Below are 19,080 nucleotides of genomic sequence, written 5' to 3'. Positions count from 1 at the left end.
AGTGAGAATAAGCAGGAAGCCCATCTCCCGCGATACTGAACTTTAAGCAAAGAGCAGGAGGAGTGGAGACAAAAAGTTATGCTTTAACTAAATGCTGGCACCCTGTTAAAGCAGTTTTCTGAGAGAAAGACTTTGAGCTATTGACTTTTGCTGGTCATATGTGGGATGCACTGATATTCTTCTTCTGTGGTACCAGTGGATTATAAAATAAATAAGAATCTCTGGTGCTGGAGCTGCCTGAATGAGCACCAGTCTGCAACTTTGGATATATTGAATTCAGGTTTTGAAACATTCTGAGCTGGAACTGGATACTTTGAAACTGTTGCAGTCAAGGCACTGTAAGAAACACTGTTTTGCTTTAAGTTTTACTCTGCTAAAAATAACACACTGTGGAGGCGATAGACATGGATTTAAATTTATAAGTTTAACTTGGATTTGATCTTTTCCCTGAAGACGTATTAAGCTCCCTCTAGAGGATTTTGGGCTTACAGCAGTGACTTTGTTTTACTTTCCCTTTCCCGGCCTCTGTTTGACTATTGCATCTGGGACTCTGCTTTCTCATGGGAACAACTTGGATTGACCTTGGATTACAGATAACTTTGGAATGAGTGGCGCAAGGAGAAGAGGAAGGACTAAACAAACAACTTTAACTTTATCTGCAGCCTCACAGCGTAGATCTTCTGTGCCGGCCTTGCCTTCCACTTTGCCTCCAGACATAGAGGCGGCCTCCCTAATACAGGCAGGGGAGGGTGAGACAGAGGAGCTGCACCTGGGAGATATGGCTTCAGGGACAAGTAGCTCTGTCTTGGAGAAAATTTTGGAGAAACTGGAGGCTCTGGACAAGAAGGCTGATTTGCATACAGCTAAAATTGAACAGAACACAGAAAGTTTGAATAAGCTGACTGGACAAGTTGCACAGAATGCCCAATCCATTGGAGAATTAAAGGAGGCTGTAGGTGAAAATCGTAAACTGGCTGAAGATACTAGTCAAAGATTGGAAGAACTTGAGAAAGAAGTAAGACCACTCAGCAAACAAGTTGGAGAACATCAGATTTACTTTTTGATGACAGAACTGCGAAACAGGGAGACCAACTTGAGGATACGGTCAATACCAGAGGTGGAAGAAGATAATCTTATTGAATTTCTAACTAAGGAATTTGCCAAGTTTTGGGAGTTAGAGGAAAAAGACTTTAAAATTGCATCCGCTTTCAGGCTTGGCAGAGTCAGAAGGACAGAGAAGCCCAGAGATTGTTTGATAACATTGAGATCAAAGGAGGAAAGGGACAAGATTTTGGGCCTGCACTACGAAAAGTCACTAGACATCTTGGGCAAGAGAATTGAAATCTACAAGGACATTCCTAAGCAGTTGCTGGACCTTAGATCTAATTACACGGAATTGGCAAGACTGTTGAGAAGCAACGCAATTATCTTCAGGTGGGAGTTTCCACAAGGATTATCCTTTACCTACAGAGGGAGAAAGATCAAAATCAAAACAGTGGAAGATAGAGACAAGTTTTTGGGAGCACACGGAGAAGACCTCCACAAAGGACTTGGATTGCCAGCGCCAGAACCTCCAGGGGAGCCCGCCCCCTCGGATCCTCAAGGACCGGAGAACAAGGTACCACCCCAGAAAGAATAACCAGATCTATCCAGGATGTCTCTGCAGCTTTTGAGTTGGAACATAAATGGCTGTAACAGTCCCGAAAAAAGGTCTAAAATTTTTCATATTTTAAAAAAGGAACAATTGGACATCATATGCTTACAAGAAACGCATGTGATTAGGCTCCATAGAAAGGTGTTAAACAAATAAAAGGCTTGGTCAAGAATTTATATCATCGGATACAGTTAAAAAGAGAGGTGTAGTGATCTATGCAAAAGAGAGCCTTTCACCAAAATTTCTCTTTAAACACCCGCATCCCTTGTATCATGCTGAATATTCTGTTCTAAAAGGTGCAATTCTGTGCTTGCTTGCTTTTCTTGCCCAAGAACACAATATACAGAAAGTTGTAAGAACCCAAAAAGAGCCTTGTTGGACTGGACAAATGTTCAGCATCCTGCTTCTGTGGCATATGAGCATAGAAGCTCCACATAGTATACAAAATCCTGCTTTTTACCAAGATTCGCCTTGATCTATTCAGTTCCATGCTACAAGTTCAGCACTAGCTGAAGCACACATAAAGCAATAGCGGAGGGAAGCAGCAAGCCATTTGTCAAGATAATAAGGTGAAGCAGTTGAGATAATAAGCTTTTCAGCCAAGGCTAACTCAGTGCTGTAATCTTGCACTGCAAGGCTCCCTTTCAAAAGCTCTCCCTCCATCAGCCAGCAGACAAGTCCCCTTAGAGAGACTGATGAGTCACCACACTGAACTCCAATCCCCAAAAAACAAAAGCCCTGCATGTTTCTTAAAACCAAAGTTCTCGCTCGGTATCTCTGCCTCAGTTTTAAAGTTAAAAAGGATGGAGTGATTGCTTTATGCGAAGAGAAGAAACTTCAGCTCATAGAGAGTGAAAAATAAAATGGCCTGCACTGTAGCTAATTGGGAGGGACAGAAAAGTCCACTTCTGAAGTCCCCCCTCTGGTTCTTCTTGCTAGAAAATGTAATAAAGACCATCTTGGCTGTGAGACCTGCAAGACTTGCTCCCTCCCTTGCTGGCCTGGGAGGGCAGAGCCCAGATTGACTCCAGCTGCAAAATCTGAGGCTGCTGAAGAGAACAGAGATAATCTTGGCTGTCTCTCAGTGCAGACCCAGGTAATTGAGCCTGGGCTGCCAAGTCATCACCTGCCATGAACCACCACTGGCAAGATTAGCAGCAACAGCAGCAGATATGTATTTTGCTTAAGAAAATATTTTATTCTCTTGCTAATTATACTGTTTTAAATGTGCATTTTATACTTGACTTCTTTTAATTAAGTTTTCTTTTGAAATGTAAATATATATATATATTGTTAACTTTACTGCATTAAATGTGCATTCTGTCCTTGACCTCCTTTTCTAACGTTTTATTTGGAAATCTTATAATATTTTAGTTCCCTTTTAATTATGTTGCTTGGAATGTATACTTTATATTTTACTTTATTCTGTAATGTTTTATACTGGATTGTTTGATTTGATGAATTAATGTAGTTTGTAAACTGCTTTGAGATCCCCCCTCCTTAAAAATATAAAGCAATACAGAAGTGAAATGAATGATAAAAATTATCAAATTTGTTCTTCATGCAGATTTTTTCCTGCATAATTGCTGGTTTTGGAAAGACATTTTGATTATATTACTACAATGTAATCCTGTGCTTCTTGAGCTGGAAGTAGGCATCACTGTATTCAAAAGGGTCGTATTCCCAGTTACATGTCCATAAGACTGCAAATTATTGATAGGCTTACCTGTTCAGATGCTCCGTGGTAGTGCACTTTGGGATCGTTGCTGAAAGCTGGACGATACTTGTACATTGCAGGTGTGGGAGGGCTCATCAGTTTGGGTGAAAGGCTGCTCTCTGGTTGTGGGGAAGAGGAAAGAAAACTCACTTACTCCCTTTCTTTCCACTAAGTCACGTTCTCTGGCTTCAAGCCGCCCCCCTTTGGCTTTCTTCAGTAGTGATATATAAACAGACACCATATATTATTCCACAAGGTATAGTGTCTTTTACTATTCAGTGCCACTCAAGTTTAAAAGCCAGAACAGAGGCCCTATTTTGAAGCAGAGGATCAGCAGCCTCCTCACCCCAGGACCTACAAGGCCAGAAGTCCTGAAAGACTGTGCTTTCCTTGGCTGCTGCAATCCTTTGTAACCTATCTTGACTCTGCCCTGGACAATAGGATTCTTCTCTTCTAGTAAGTTCCACCACTTCAACCCAGCTTCCCCCGGGAACCTCAAGGCAAGCTGGGACAGTCACAGATAAGGCAATAATTTGTTCATGTTGATGTGCAAGCATATGAAAGAAGCACATGTGTAGTAGCACTGGATAAACAAGATGTGTTCCCCTGGATAATTTACACTCAGCATACGAAACCGCCCCTGAGCTACAGCCCCTTCGTGTTACAATGTGCAAAAGGATTTGGAGGTGGTGATAAAATGTTTGGCAGAGACTGGCATAGATGGAACAGAGCAGGTAAAGAAGGCAAGAGTCTTTGGCTGCCATTGGCTGATTTGTTTGGCTCTTCAGAGGGACAATGCAGTCAAAAAGGTCATAAGATGAGGAGAAGGGGGCGCGTCTAGGAAATGAATCAGGGGCCTGAGGAAAGTTAGGGAAAGCTGTGAAAACAGACTATTCTGTGATTCAATTTATACCCTACTTTTCTACAGACAGACACCCAAGACACCCAACTACCTTCATAAAGAGAAAAAACCAGGACAAACACCCCCCCCCGAATATATCAACACTGGAAGACACAGCAATCAAGACCAAAGGAGAACATGGCTCCCCTTTACCTTTTATTATTTGTACAAGCAAAGAAGTCATTTTGGCTGGTCCAGTTTTGTCATACAGGGATTTGGATGGTGTTGGTTTCAATTAAATAGTTACAATTAAAGATCCCTGTCTTTCTTTGCACCTTGTTACTCTATAAAGAAAAGAGGGGGTGGCCTAGAGGAACGGCAAAGGGATATCGGAGAACACCAGCTGGAGAACTATAAACTACGGAGATGCAGGGTGGCGTTCAACTAAGTTTTACTCAGAGTAGACCTGCTGAATTTAATGAGCCTATTTTGTTGCAGTGATTTATGCCAGCAGGTCTGCTCTGAGTAAAAATTAGCTGAATACCACCCGCAGAATCACATCTTGATTTGAACACTGTAGGTTGCTGGCTCTTCTATAAAATACATAGGATGCTGCCTTTTACCAAGCAAGAAAACGGGTCCATCTTGCTTCATACTGTCTACACTGCCTGGCAGTGACTCCACACAGGTCTTTCCAAACCTTCCCTGTAACAGGTAAAGGTAAAGGGACCCCTGACCATTAGGTCCAGTCGCAGCTGACTCTGGTTGCAGCACTCATCTCGCTTTATTTAGCTGGCGTACAGCTTCTGGGTCACATGGCCAGCATGACTAAGCCGCTTCAGGTGAACCAGAGCAGCGCACGGAAACGGCATTTACCTTCCCACCGGAGTGGTACCTATTTATCTACTTGCACTTTGACGTGCTTTCGAACTGCTAGGTTGGCAGGAGCAGGGACCAAGCAACGGGAGCTCACCCCGTCACGGGGATTCGAACCGCCAACCTTCTGATCGGCAAGTCCTAGGCTCTGTGGTTTAACCCACAGCGCCACCCACGTCCTTCCCTGTAGATAGTGGCAACTGAACTTGGGACCATTTGCTGACAAAGCGTGTGCTCTTCCACTGAGAGGTGGCCCTTCCCTGTAAAGTGGGGGGTGGCTAACCTGGGCCCCCCAGATGTTGGACTCTAACTCACTTCAGCATTGATGTCCATGAGCATGGTCAGCGGCCAGGGATAACGAAAGCTGGGAGTCTAACAACATCTGGAGGGCTACAGGCTAGTTAGAAGATGTGGGTCTAACGCTGAAAGTGGTGGGTTCCAACCCCCCCCCCCATATTATAACATCACTCTGAAGCTCTCTTTTACCAAGTCAGACCATTGATTGAGCGAGCCCAGTCTACTCCTAATGGCAGTAGCTCTCTAAGGCTTCAGGTGGATAAAGGTGTTTCTCACCACCTGCTATGAGTGTCAGCTTTGAGCTGGGCTCAACGACTGGGCTCAACCTCTTCAGCCCCGACTGGGACAAGTGAGCTGGGAAAGCACTTCCAGAGACCTTCTGCTGCAGGGAAGCAGGTCTAAGTGAAATGGACTCTCAACTTTGAGCTGTGAGTACCAAACTCAGTGCCAAAGTCAGCAGAGCACAGCAGAGTATGAACTACACGGATGACGAATCTGAAGCATAACTTCTTTATCCTTTACAGCTACTGCAAACTAAAAATGAACTAGAAACTAATGGAGGCTACTGGACTGCATGAGTGTTACGGTTGCCTAAGCAGTCATCTTATCTCTAGACAGATAACACTCACACTCCCACAGAGTCAGGCTGGAGCGGAAGAAGCGATGAGCAGATTCTGCCCCTCCTTTCTGAAAACATTGTCAGGAGATTCTTGCAATGGGACGGGTGAAATATCCACAATGAGATCTTTTTAACCAGAGAGGATTGAGATTTAACCTAGGACCTTGTGCACACGAGACATGTGCTTGGCTATGTCCCCTCTGCCAACTGGACAGTGTTTTCTGGATCACAGCTACCAACTCAACCTATGTTCACATTCTAGCAGAAAGGAAGTTTCAAGAGACCAAAGATATTTTCCCTGGTTTTAAAAGTACAAAGCACAAAACAGGGCACTTTACCTTCGCTGCTCCCCAGCTCACTGTACTTGCTGGAATCTCCTTTGGGGGGTAGAGGAGGCTGAATATCCATGGTTTTATCTTCCAGCCCTTCCAGGCTAACTTTAGACTGAAAATAACCACAAAGCAAATGAGGTCTTCCATACCATACCAGAGAGTGCGGCATAGAAGTTGCACAATCTCTTCAAGCAAGGAGGTCGATTCCAACCATGCCATTTTGCAGGCATTTGGCAATGTTTCAAATTACTTCTCCAAGTTGTCAGGGTGCAAATGAAAACACTTATGAGCTAATGCCTGGATTTCTCCTAGATTTGGTTCATAAGTGCACAGAGCCCCCAGAATTCATATCCCTGAATTACTCAGCTGTGTAACACATTACTGGTTTAAAAAGCAGCTAGGTGGTTGTTCTTCTCAATTCAGAGCAAAACTGGTTTGTGTCCAGGGTGTGTGTATATGTGTGGGCACCAGCATGCAGCATTTCATAAGAAACAGCAAGATAGATACAGGGTAGATACAGATTCTTTTCAAACTTGCAGTGGAGTTCACTGGATGCAGAATTAACAGGAGTGCGTACACAGTCCTAGAATCTTTTGATCACATTTCCATCTGTTTTCCTACTAGCTTTGAGAGGTAGCAACATGCTTAGTAAACAAACTAATGAATGAGATTATATATTTATGCCGCACACACAAGCATTTTTACTTCAAGTAATTAGCCTGAAATTATTATTTCCCTCTGACTGCATCTCTAGTACCTGTTAGAATTCCAGCTCAATCCATAAACAAACATTCAAAGGAAAACTCAGTCTTTAAACCACTCTGATTGCAAATACAATTAAAGGGTTAGGTCCAAACTATTTATTTTATTTTGGATTGCATCCAGCTAAATTCCATTCCGTTTAACTTAATGCTCCTGAATGAATCATGTCTATCAGTTTCAAGTGTCTAGCATTACAGTGGTAACTTGGTTGTCAAACAGTTTGGCTCCTGAACAAATCGGCTCCTGAACACCGCAAACCCAGAAGTAAGTGTTTCGGTTTGCGAACATTTTTTGGAACTAGAACTTCCGATGTGGCTTCCGATTGAGTGCAGGAAGCTCCTACAGCCAATTGGAAGCTGTGCCTTGGTTTCTGAACAGTTCCAGGAGTCAAATGGAATCCCAGAATGGATTAAGTTCGACAGCCAAGGTACCACTGTATTTTCCTTATCACCATGAGTCCCAGGGCAGGTAACAGCAATATAGAATTATAGAATAACAAACGGAACAGGTACAATCATAGAACAAGGAAAACAACCCATCACTCGTGCCCTATTATTGCATCAATGACATGTTGCAGAATATACCTGCCCCAAGCCGCCACCAATCTGGAGATACCCCAAATCTGTGATGCCATGCATGCTTTACCTTGCTCCGATTGAGATTGGCTTGGATGCCATTGTCGCTTATCTTCACTGTGATCTGTCGCTCAGTTAAGTCTGGTCTCAGGAACGGTGGTTTCACACTTACGGGCTGTTTCTTCTTTGGCTCAACAATGTACCTGAGAAAGTATGTAAGCAATTCTCCTTTGAAGACAAAGTCTTCTTGACATGCATCGGCTTCCCCCAACCTGGTGCCCACATCCAGATGCTTTGGACTACAACTCACATCAGATTCTGCCTAAACAGATCTGTTTATGGGCTTTAGATAATTCATTACATCTGTGAACTTTAAGCTACTTAGGGTATTATAACAATCAAGCAGCATCGAAATGCTGTGAAATAAAAATGTTTGAAATTGGAGAAAATCATTCCAAAGGAGAGAAAAAAGTATATGGGTTTTTGTTGATTAATCTATTAAATCTGCTAACATTGGAAATTGGAGGAAAAAACAATCATTCTGAAGGGGGAAAGGACATGGTTTTAGTTGATTACTCCAATAAATCTGTGTACACTGGGAATTGGAGAAAATGCAATCATTCCAAAGGAGAAAAAAGTATATGGGTTTTTTGTTGATTGATCTATTAAATCTGCTTACAATTGAAATTGGTGGTGGCGGGGGGGGGACAGTAATTTTGAAGGAATAAAGTATATGGTTTTAGTTGATTAATCCATTAAAACTGCATACAGTGGAAATTGGAGAAAAAGCAATAATTCTAAAGAGGGGGAAAGTATATAGGATATAATTTTTGTTTTTAGATTATGACGCCTGCCATGAGAAAGGCATCATTATTGGAGAGGCATTCTCTCCTGCCTCTTCTAAGATGACACCTCCGGTGAAACATGCAGGATTATATTTATTTAATACAAGTATATTTTAAGAAAACCTTAAGGTTGTTAGCACCATCTTAGAAGAGGCACCACCTCCTATGTGAGAGAAGAGAGGGGAAACCTTTTCTGAGCCTCTGATATGTACCCTCCACCCACCACATGTGAATAAGGCAAGCAGGTAGATTTGAAACAGGCTGTCCAGGCCCAAAGTTGACTTTTGCACACACTAAACACAGTGGGGATTCACCCTTGGTCAGTAGCTAGAGTTTCATATGTCCCTCCTCCTAGCTTACCTGGGTGCCAGAGGGCTGCAGAGAACGTGTTCCACATTACCGCAGCATCCTCGAGTGAACGGATTTACTCCCCCACGGAACTTACCCGTCACCTGGAATTAAAACATTCAGGGCACTTTGAACAGGTACGTGAAGCATTGATCAACCCTTTAGAAACCAACAACACATCGATCACCTGTGCCCCATATCATAAGACCTTAAGAAGGATCCTGCTTGCTCAGACCAGAGATCCATCTAGCACAGCATCCTCTTTCCAGCAATGGCCAACTTGGTGCTTCCAGAAATTCTACGTGCCAGAAAAGTCTGGCCTTCCCCAAACTGGTTCCCCTTAGATCAGGCATGGCCAAACTTGGCCCTCCAGCTGTTTTGGGACTACAACTCCCATCATCCTTAGCTAACAGGACCAGTGGTCAGGGATGATGGGAAATGTAGTCCCAAAACAGCTGGAGGGCCAAGTTTGGCCATGCCTGCCTTAGATGTTTGTTGGGACTCCATTTCACATCAGCCACAGCCAGCATGAGCAGTGGTCACGGATGATGGAAACTGTAGTCCCACCAACATCTAGAGGCAACTAAGTTGGGGAAGACTACAATAAACCTCTCCCAGCAGCCCACAGCAGTTCCTAGATGCCTTTAAAACAAAATTTAAATAGCAAAACTCCTTGGGGAGCGAGGGAGTACTTACTTTCCTTTCCCCTGCCTGTCATTTCCCTGCCCTAAAGCCCCCACCCCCTTTCCCATTTTCCTGCCACATGTAGGGGAAAGCTGTTTTTCTGCTTTATTTACATAAACCCTACTGGCAATGGGGGGCAGCAGAAGTTCAGTGAAAAATTCTGAGAGCATGTTATGGCCTAAGAGAAAATTATATGAAAAGGATATATCAATGGTATCTAACGCCGAGTAAATTGGCAAAAATGTATAAATCTAAATCAAGTAAGTGTTGGAAATGTAAAGAGAAAGAAGGTTATTTTTATCATATGTGGTGGTCATGTAGTAAGGTTAAAGCTTGCTGGGAAATGATATATAATGAATGGAAAAGGGTGTTTAAAATAACGTTTGTAAAAAAAACCTAGAAGCTTTCCTTTTGGGAATTATAGGGACAGAACTACCTAAACTGTACGGAAACGTATTCATGAATGCTACTATAGCACCAAGAATGTTACTTGCCCCCAAATGGAAAGAAGTAAAAGTCCCAGCAGGAAGAATGGATACAAAAACTTATGGAATATGCAGAAATGGCAAAACTTACCAGAAGAATAAGAAATCAAAATAACAATTTTTTATAAAAGAATGGAAATGATTTATTGACTATTTATAGACAAATTGTAAACTGATAAGAACTTTGGCAGGATTACTGTAATAACCTGCAGTTTCATAAGAGTATATTTTTAAAGTAGATGAATAAAGGAACAAATTAAGTTAATTTGGATAGGCAGAAGATATTAAAAACAAATTTAAGGAACTGCAGAAAGAGGGAGAAGGAAGTCAAGTTTTGAAATGGTGTTGCCGAACTACAGCTTCCATCATCGCTGGCCATTGGCTGCATGTGCAGGGGCTGATGGGAACTGCAGTTCAAGCACACCTGGAGGGCCACATGTTTCCATGGAAATATACATTACCATGCAAATTCCTGCTTTTATCTATCTGCTGTTTGCATCTTTGAATGTGTTTATTGTGTCGCTGAGTTCCTCTAGGCAAACTGTTTATTGAGCATCCATCTCTGATTTGCTTATACAGAGCTTGTTTGGAGATGATAAGATGTCTGCTCTTTATTGAACGCTAATCAATCGTTACCTTACGCTTTTTTGTGCATTCCCCTGTCACCTTCATAAGTGGTAAAAGTCAATTGAAAATGCAGGTATGTTGCAACAGAGCATGACAGAGAGCGACTTTAACTGTGCAAACCCAAATTTCCAGAACACTATTTAATCCCTCCCCCAAAATAATGATAATCTGGAGGTGATCTTTAATATTTTCATGTATGTTGCCCAGCTAATGCAGTCTAAGGGCAGGGTATACATTTTTACTACTACTGCTAATAATAATAATAATAATAATAATAATAATAATAATAATAATAATAATGCCATCTTACCTGTTCATTAGTAGTGCGTCCCCGGGCCACTAAAACAATATGGAAACCTGTGAGACCAATGACTGGAATAAAGAACAAACCCGCCACACACATGACAGCCATACTGTATGCTAGCATTAAGGAAATTCTCTACTTCAGGATGAAGAAATGACTGAAGGAGAAGAAAAAATAACCTGGAATATAATTGTCCTCCATTTGGGGGCAGGGAAGACCCAGTGAAACTTATTTCCCTCCATTTGTTTGTCCTCCGGCAAATACCAGTCGGTGGTATACTGCCTTTGACTACGGAGATTTTACTTAGCTTTCTTCTTCATTATCATAATTTATTATTGATAAAGGGGCCTAAAAATATACTAAAAACTGTAGAGGAATAAAAACCTGCAGGCTCACAATCTAGAAAACAAGACACAAAAGGGAACAGAATTACCATATTTTTCGCTCTATAGGACGCACCTGACGATAAGACGCACCAAGTTTGGGGGGGGAGGAAACAAGAAGAAAAAAATTCTGAATCCCAGAAGCCAGAACAGCAAGAGGGATCTGGCTTCTGGGATAGCCTCTTGCTGTTCTGGCTTTGGGGACAGCCTGTGAAGCCTCTGCAGGGCAGCGGGGTGAAGGCACCCCGCTGCCTTGCGGAGGCTTTGTGCAGTCATCCCCAAGCTAGAACAGCGAGATGGAGTGCTGCACTGCGCTCCATCTCACTGTTCTGGCTTTGGGCCTAGCTGTGCAGCCTGCATTCGCTCCATAAGACGCACACACATTTTCCCTTACTTTTTAGAAGGGAAAAAGTGGGTCCTATAGAGCGAAAAATACGGTAGAAGGAAGAAAGGGAAAACTCTGCACTAGCTGGGAGAGAGACTGGTCTGTTTCAAAACACAACACTAAGCCAAACCATGGCTAAGGGTGAACGATGGAGTGTGCTAGTACGCACACTGCTTTGCAACTCGCCTTGCGCCCAGCTGGAAATATGAGAAACAAACATAGGAAGCTACTTTATATTGGGTCAGACTCCTGGTCCATCTAGTTCAGTATTTCCTACACTGACGGGCAGCAGCGTTTTAGGATTTCAGATGGGAGTTTTGGGCCTTGGAGATGCTGAGGATCAAACCTGGCGCCGTTTGCAGGCAGTGTAGGTGCTCTAACATTGGGCCACAGCCTTTCTCCAGCAGAAACAGAGGAGGCCAGGAGGCCTTTTGGACTCTGTAACTCTGCATCATGCGATGTTGGCTGACAGCTGCGTAAAACATCTACACCAGGGATGGGGACCTAGGACTGTTATTTGGGCTGCAGACCTCCCATCGTCCCCAATCACCGGCCATGGGGCTGGGAGAAGTCGTAGAACTACCATGACTGAAGGGCCAGCTGTTTGTGCAGGTCCTAAGGGAGGCCCCATCTGCCCGGTTCCTTCTGCACAGTTCTTGAACATCCCAAACACCGAAGGAAGGATACGTGATGGCTGTGGGCGCCGCCCCCAGCTTCTGCGCATGGTGTAAAACATAGATAAGCCCAAAGCTGAACACTCCAACCATGTGGGCGCTTAAGGACAGCAAGAAAAGGAAAAAATATCGGTAGTTCCTCCGTCCTATGCAGTTATTAACCCAAGGGCAGTGATGGTCAAAATCCTTGCAAAGAAATGAAGAGACACAGCATAACATACAGCTACGGAAAGAAGCAACGTTATCACAGATACCACCCAAAATTTCCAACTTTGCTTTGCCTGGTATTTAGTTGGCAACAACAAAACCACAGAATCAGGCTGGATTGCACTATTTTGAGAATCTTGAGCTTTTCATTATTTTTAAACTTGGTCCTAGCTCCCATTGCTTAGAAAAAAAGGAACTCAGAAAGCTCCCTTGCAGCGAGTCAGACCATTGGTCCTTCTAGCTCAGCACTGTCGACACTGACTGGCAGTGACTTTCCTGGGTTTCAGGTAGGGACACCAGGGATCGAACCTGCGACCTTCTGCATGCAAAGCAGATGCTCCACCACTGAGCTATGGCCCTTCCTGTCAAAGAAAGACCCAATAAGAAAGTGGACATCTATGGAAAGAGAAAATGCGGGTTGATTATATCTGCATCATAGTTTGGTATGTGGCAGAGTAATTACCGTATTTTTCGCTCTACAAGACGCACCAGACCACAAGACGCACCTAGTTTTTGGAGGAGGAAAACAAGAAAAAAAATATTCTGAATCTCAGAAGCAAGAGAGATCACTGCGCAGTGAAAGCGGCAATCCCTCTTGCTGTTCTGGCTTCTGGGATAGCTGCGCAGCCTGCATTCGCTCCATAAGACGCACACACATTCCCCTTTTTAGGAGGGAAAAAGTGAGTCTTATAGAGGAAAAAATAAGGTACCTGATGGCTTCACCCCATGCCCAGGTAGAAGATGAATTCTCTGCCTCCCCACCAACACCACTTTAAGTTAAACTGCTGAAAGCAAAGCTTTCACACTCACATTTTCCTGAACTGTACATAACTTGGTTTCTAATTAGAACAGTAGAAAGTGTGCTGTAGTGTTGTTTGTCAACAACACTAAGGTGGTGAACAGCAATATAAAAGCAGACTTTTTCAAACCTGGGGCCCCCAAACACTACTGGACTACAACTCCCATCAGCCTCAGACAGCTTAAGTCAATGTCTAGGGATGATGGAATATGTAGTCAAAAAAATCCCCTGGCAACCCAAGGTTGGAAGACGCTGCTCTAGATATTGCCTCATTCTGGAGCATTCGGTGGTGGTGGAGATGGCAGTCATCATTCAATATTGTAACCAACTTATTTCTTCTCTCCCTCTATCTCTTAATGGTTGATAAAAAAAATAGCAGCCATCATAGGAACATGGCAGCCTGCACAGGTGGTGGCAGCAACCCCTCTCTCCCAGCAATGCCCATGAAAAGTGGCAACTTCTGGGGCATTCTGGGAATAATAATAATAATAATAATAATAATAATAATAATAATAATAATTTGTTATTTGTACCCTGCCCATCTGGCTGGGTTTCCCCAGCCACTCTAGGTGGCTTCCACAAAGACCAAAAATACACTAAGATGTCACACATTAAAAACTTCCCTGAACAGGGCTGCCTTAAGATGTCTTCTGAATGTCAGGTCGTTGTTTATCTCTTTGACATCTGATGGGAGGGCGTTCCACAGGGCGGGGAAATAAAGTGGTAGCCATCAGAAGGCACCTGCAAAATTTAGGCCCACTGCCTATCCCCAAATGACTGGGTACAAATGAGCTGTTGAAAACAAGCCCAACTGTTACTCGTGGGATTAGTGTTGAATGTAGGGCCTCATTTGGCTCAATCTTTCATTCATTACCAAACGACTGTGTGCCCCTACTGCAAGGGCACTATATTGAGTCGCATGCCCTACCCATTGCCATCCTTTCCAAGACTAGTTTGGTGGGACGGAGGGAGGTCTACCTGCTCAAGGGCCCGTCAAAAACTGGAGCCAACTGAACGGCAGCATGCAAAATTCAGGCATGTGTGGACAGAACCAATTTATCCCCCGTGCCGCTGGGAATGGAAGCCTAGGCTTGTCTTGTGCAAGTAGAATGGTTGTGGGGACTGGCTGTCTCCCGCATTTGCTATCTCGCCCTGCAGCATTTAAGTTATGCTTTCCATTGGAAGTGATTGTGAAATTTCAAACCTGGATGTGAATGAAACAAATGAATGACGACTCTTGCCTTTTAAAGGGAGCCTCTAGTTTGAAACGCCAATAAAGGCTTCATTGTGACCAAGTCTCCTGGCACCAGCGTGATACATAAGCACATAGGAGTTTCACCTCGCCAAAAAGGGAGGGGGAAATCAATAGACGGCTTGGTCTGATGACAAAGCTTATTGATTCAAGGTTTGTTAATGGCTCTGCTTATTCTCCTCGGTAAGCAATCAAAGCTTAATAATGTAGGAATGCTGTCTGCTACAGCAAACCAGGACAGGAAGTGATGCAAGATGGTCTGCATTATGTCTCACTTGGAAAACTGGGAGGAAAAAAGGACAGCTGGTCTCCTTGTGCTTCCTCGGGGGAAAGCTTGTAGGGCAACCTCCCCTAACTTGGATGCCCGCCAGATGTTGTTGGACTACAAGTCCCATCAGACCCACCCAGCATGATCAATGTTCAGGGATGATGGGTGTTGTAGTCCAGCACCTGGCCACAGTTTCCCCATCCCTGCCCAAATGGAAGGTTGGCCTCAGTGAGTGCACTTCCACAGTGAGCTCCCTGCTCAGATTAGGGCTTTCTCTTGTGCAAATGGCTCTTGCAAATTCTAGTTCAACATCATCTAGTTCAAGGGTGGAGAACATGACGCCCTACAGACAGCTCACATCCATTCAAGCCAGCATGGCCTATGTCAGGAATCATGGGAGTTGTAGTCTAACGTCTGGGTCTTGGAACAGGCTGAGTGAACAGGCATTGAATCCAATGCTTTTTGAATCTGGTGTCTTTTCCTGTTGCTCTGCAGGGTGGCAGAAAAAGGTGGGAAATTTTAAAAAGTGCCACATTCAAGCAGAGGCTGGAAAGGAAGTAGATTCTTTCTTTCTTTTTTAATTTGGCACAGTGGCTTATCTATCTATCTATCATCTATCTATCTATCATCTATCTATCTATCTATCATCTATCTATCTATCTATCTATCTATCTATCTATCTATCATCTATCTATCTATATCTATCTATCATCTATCTATCTATCTATCTATCATCTATCTATCTATCTATCTATCTATCTATCTATCTATCTATCATCTATCATCTATATCTATCTATCATCTATCTATCTATCATCTATCTATCTATCATCTATCTACCTATCATCTATCATCTATCTATCTACTATCTATCTATCTATCATCTATCTATATCTATCATCTATCTATCTATCTATCTATCTATCTATCTATCTATCTATCATCTATCTATCTCTCTCTATCTATCTATATCTATCTATCTATCTATCTATATCTATCTATCTATCTATCTATATCTATCATCTATCTATCTATCTATCTATCTATCTATCTATCTATCATCTATCTATCTATCTATCTATCTATCTATCTAATCTATCTATCATCTATCTATCTATCATCATCATCATCATCATCTATCTATCATCTATCTATCTATCATCATTATCTATCTATCATCTATCTATCTATCTATCTATCTATCTATCTATCTATCTATCATAATCACCATCATCTATCTATCATCTATCTATCATCTATATCTATCTATCTATCTATCTATCTATCTATCTATCTATCATCTATCTATCTAGCTATCATCTATCTGTCTGTCTGTCTGTCTGTCTATCATCTTTCTATCTATCATCTATCAATCTGATTCATATACCACCTTTCTGCCAAGGCACCTAAGGTGGTTTACAAGTTTAAAACATTGAAACAACTGCATTGTCTAATATGTAGAGTGACAGAGTCATCTCAGGCCACTGGGAGCTGATGATGTACGGTATGTCCTCCCTGCTCTGGGCCTCCTCACTTCTGCCTTCCCTGAGGCCACACAGATCAGGATAGCCATATGACATCAGGTGATGGGCAGATGGGTATTCCCTCCCCCCAAAAAACCACCTGGAAGGCTGGAGGTTCTTCACCACTGGACCAGATGATCTCCACACTCCCTTCCATTGTCATTAAGTTCAGCAGGTGTTAAGACTTCAAAAATTCTATGATAATACTTCACTAAATACAATATAATAAATAATTATCTGGCTCCAATATAGCACAATATCGACACCTGTTGAACCTTATGAGAATGTTGCTTTCTAAAATTTATAAACTAATATTAGAATGGCATACAAAAGATGAACAGGTTAAATTGGTTAAGATACACTGGGCGAGGGACTTTGGACATAATATACAACTTACAGCATGTGAGAGGTTATGGAACTGGGATTTGAAGTTTACAGCATATTATACTTTACATTTAAAATTACATTGAAATGATGTACTGTTGGTACTTCTAGTAAATTAGCTAAAATATATAAAACAAGGTCAAATACACACTGGAAATGTAAGGAAAAAGAAGGTACCTTTTATCACATGTGGTGGACTTGTAAAGTAGTAAAAGAATTTTGGGAAACGGTATATAATGAACTAAGGACGCGGGTGGTGCTGTGGGTTAAACCACAGAGCCTAGGGCTTGCCGATCAGAAGGTCAGCGGTTCGAATCCCCGCGACGGGGTGAGCTCCCGTTGCTCAGTCCCTGCTCCTGCTAACCTAGCAGTTCGAAAGCATGTCAAAGTGCAAGTAGATAAACAGGTACCGCTCCGGCGAGAAGGTAAATGGCATTTCCGTGCACTCTGTGCACTGCTCTGGTTTTGCCAGAAGCGGCTTAGTCATGCTGGCCACATGACCCGGAAAAACTGTCTGCGGACAAACATCGGCTCCCTCAGCCAGTAAAGTGAGATGAGCACTGCAACCCCAGAGTCGTTCGCGACTGGACTTAACTGTCAGGGGTCCTTTACCTTTTTTAATATAATGAACTGGAGAATTTTTTTTTAAATAACCTTTTCTAAAAAACCCCCCAAAGATTTCCTTCCAGGAATTCTAGGTACAGAAATACCAATGGATCAGAAAAGACTATTTATGTATGCGACCACTGCTGCTCGGATGTTACTTGTCCAGAGATGGAAAGAAGACATAGTCCCTACCAGGGAAGAATGGCAAATTAAACTGATGAAATATGCCAAAATGACTGGAAGAATTAGAAATAAGGAAGACACAAATTTTAATAAGGAATGGGGAAAGCATATAATTTATCATTGTAAGCAATTAATATTATTAATAGGATTGGAATGAAACTTGTAGTTTAATGTTGACCTATGGTTGTTAAGGAGATTTAACAGACTGGGATTAATAGAGAGGTTGCAGGAGGAAAAAAGTTAACATAAGGACCCACAAAGGGGAGGAGGGAAGTTCAGGAGAATCTATGGAATTCTCTTTTTATTTTGGTTGTTTGATAATTGTTTGTAAATTTCAAAATTAAGAAGATTTTATTTTTTAAAAAAGAGAATGTTGAAACCCGCTTAAAGGTTTGTTAGGGTTGTTTTTTTTTAATTGCTGTTAGAATTAAAATCCTGTTCTTGTTTCTCGGAGAATGAATTCTGCTCCGTTAGTTTTCATTGCGACCGATCTTGTGATTACAGTCAGAATGCTTTACAATTGACTCTGGCTGCCTTTGACACCTCGCTTAATGAGTTTCTGCTTATTACAACTGATTAGATTTCCCCTCCCTTTTTAATTACACAGTTGACTACTTTTAAACATTGTGTTAAAGACTTAAGAGTTCTATCTTACTCTTATTTTCTTAGAAGTAAGTCCTGTTGAGTTCAGTGGGGTTAGCATCACAACTTTAGTCAACCTGCTGATGGAAAGAAATGGTCTCACAACAGAAACGAACCCGAATAATTTTGGTATGGAGGACAGCTACACCTTGCCTGACAGTAGCATCCTAGAGTCACAGTTCTCTAGTTTACAAACAACATTTCCTTGTCTCTTTGGCTGCATTCTGTCAGGGAACTGCCATCAGTGCCGGAGGGAGAGAGCGGGCTCCAGAGGGACTCGAGAGAGCGCCCCGGGATGGGGAGAGGCAGCCCATCTTCTGGGGAAGAGAATCGGCGTAGCACCAGTGAAGAAGGGGGGCAGATGGGGGAAGCGGCGAGGCGGTCCCATGACTCTGTGCTGGGGACCAGCAGGGAGAGTAGGGGTCCTCCGCTACCCACACCCTCCTGGCGCAGAAGACTTCCGTGCAGGGAGAGTAGGCGGAGACTAGGCGTCAAAGAGCTTCTTTGCTGGAAGAAGTTCAAGAAACGCCCACTGACGGATTCTGCCAGCGATTGAGACAGCCACGGGCGAGTGGCTGTCCGGACAGAAAAGGTTCACTCAGGCAACCCAGCCAGGTGTGGCGCCGGTTTACGCACGAGCAACCCCTAGAACCATTACACATTCTTCACCAGATCAGGCTAGAAATCTCCACTATACTTTGCTATTAGGGGGCTGAAGCTAAAAAAGAAAAGAAAAAAGTCACAGTTCTGACCTCACCAAAAAAAGTCAATGGCTGAAAAGGTATATTGGACCCAGGGATTCAAGCTC

General features: G+C 42.8%; 1 protein-coding gene across 1 annotated transcript in view; it reads right to left on the bottom strand.

Moving 5' to 3' along the window:
* The window catches only part of ZDHHC8 (zDHHC palmitoyltransferase 8), a 142,035-nt gene that overhangs the window by 22,864 nt on the left and 100,091 nt on the right, over window positions 1-19,080 (bottom strand). The window contains exons 4-9 of the mRNA XM_083590046.1: window positions 12,422-12,594; window positions 10,973-11,075; window positions 8,879-8,970; window positions 7,744-7,876; window positions 6,343-6,448; window positions 3,381-3,490 (exon numbers count right to left, since the gene is read on the bottom strand). Coding sequence (XP_083446172.1) covers window positions 3,381-3,490; window positions 6,343-6,448; window positions 7,744-7,876; window positions 8,879-8,970; window positions 10,973-11,075; window positions 12,422-12,594 — 717 coding nt within the window. The remainder of the gene's footprint in view (window positions 1-3,380; window positions 3,491-6,342; window positions 6,449-7,743; window positions 7,877-8,878; window positions 8,971-10,972; window positions 11,076-12,421; window positions 12,595-19,080) is intronic.

This window comes from Podarcis filfolensis (assembly GCF_964270895.1).
Source record: "Podarcis filfolensis genome assembly, chromosome: 16".
Lineage (NCBI taxonomy): Eukaryota > Metazoa > Chordata > Lepidosauria > Squamata > Lacertidae > Podarcis > Podarcis filfolensis.
This window is presented reverse-complemented; position numbering and strand designations above follow the sequence as displayed.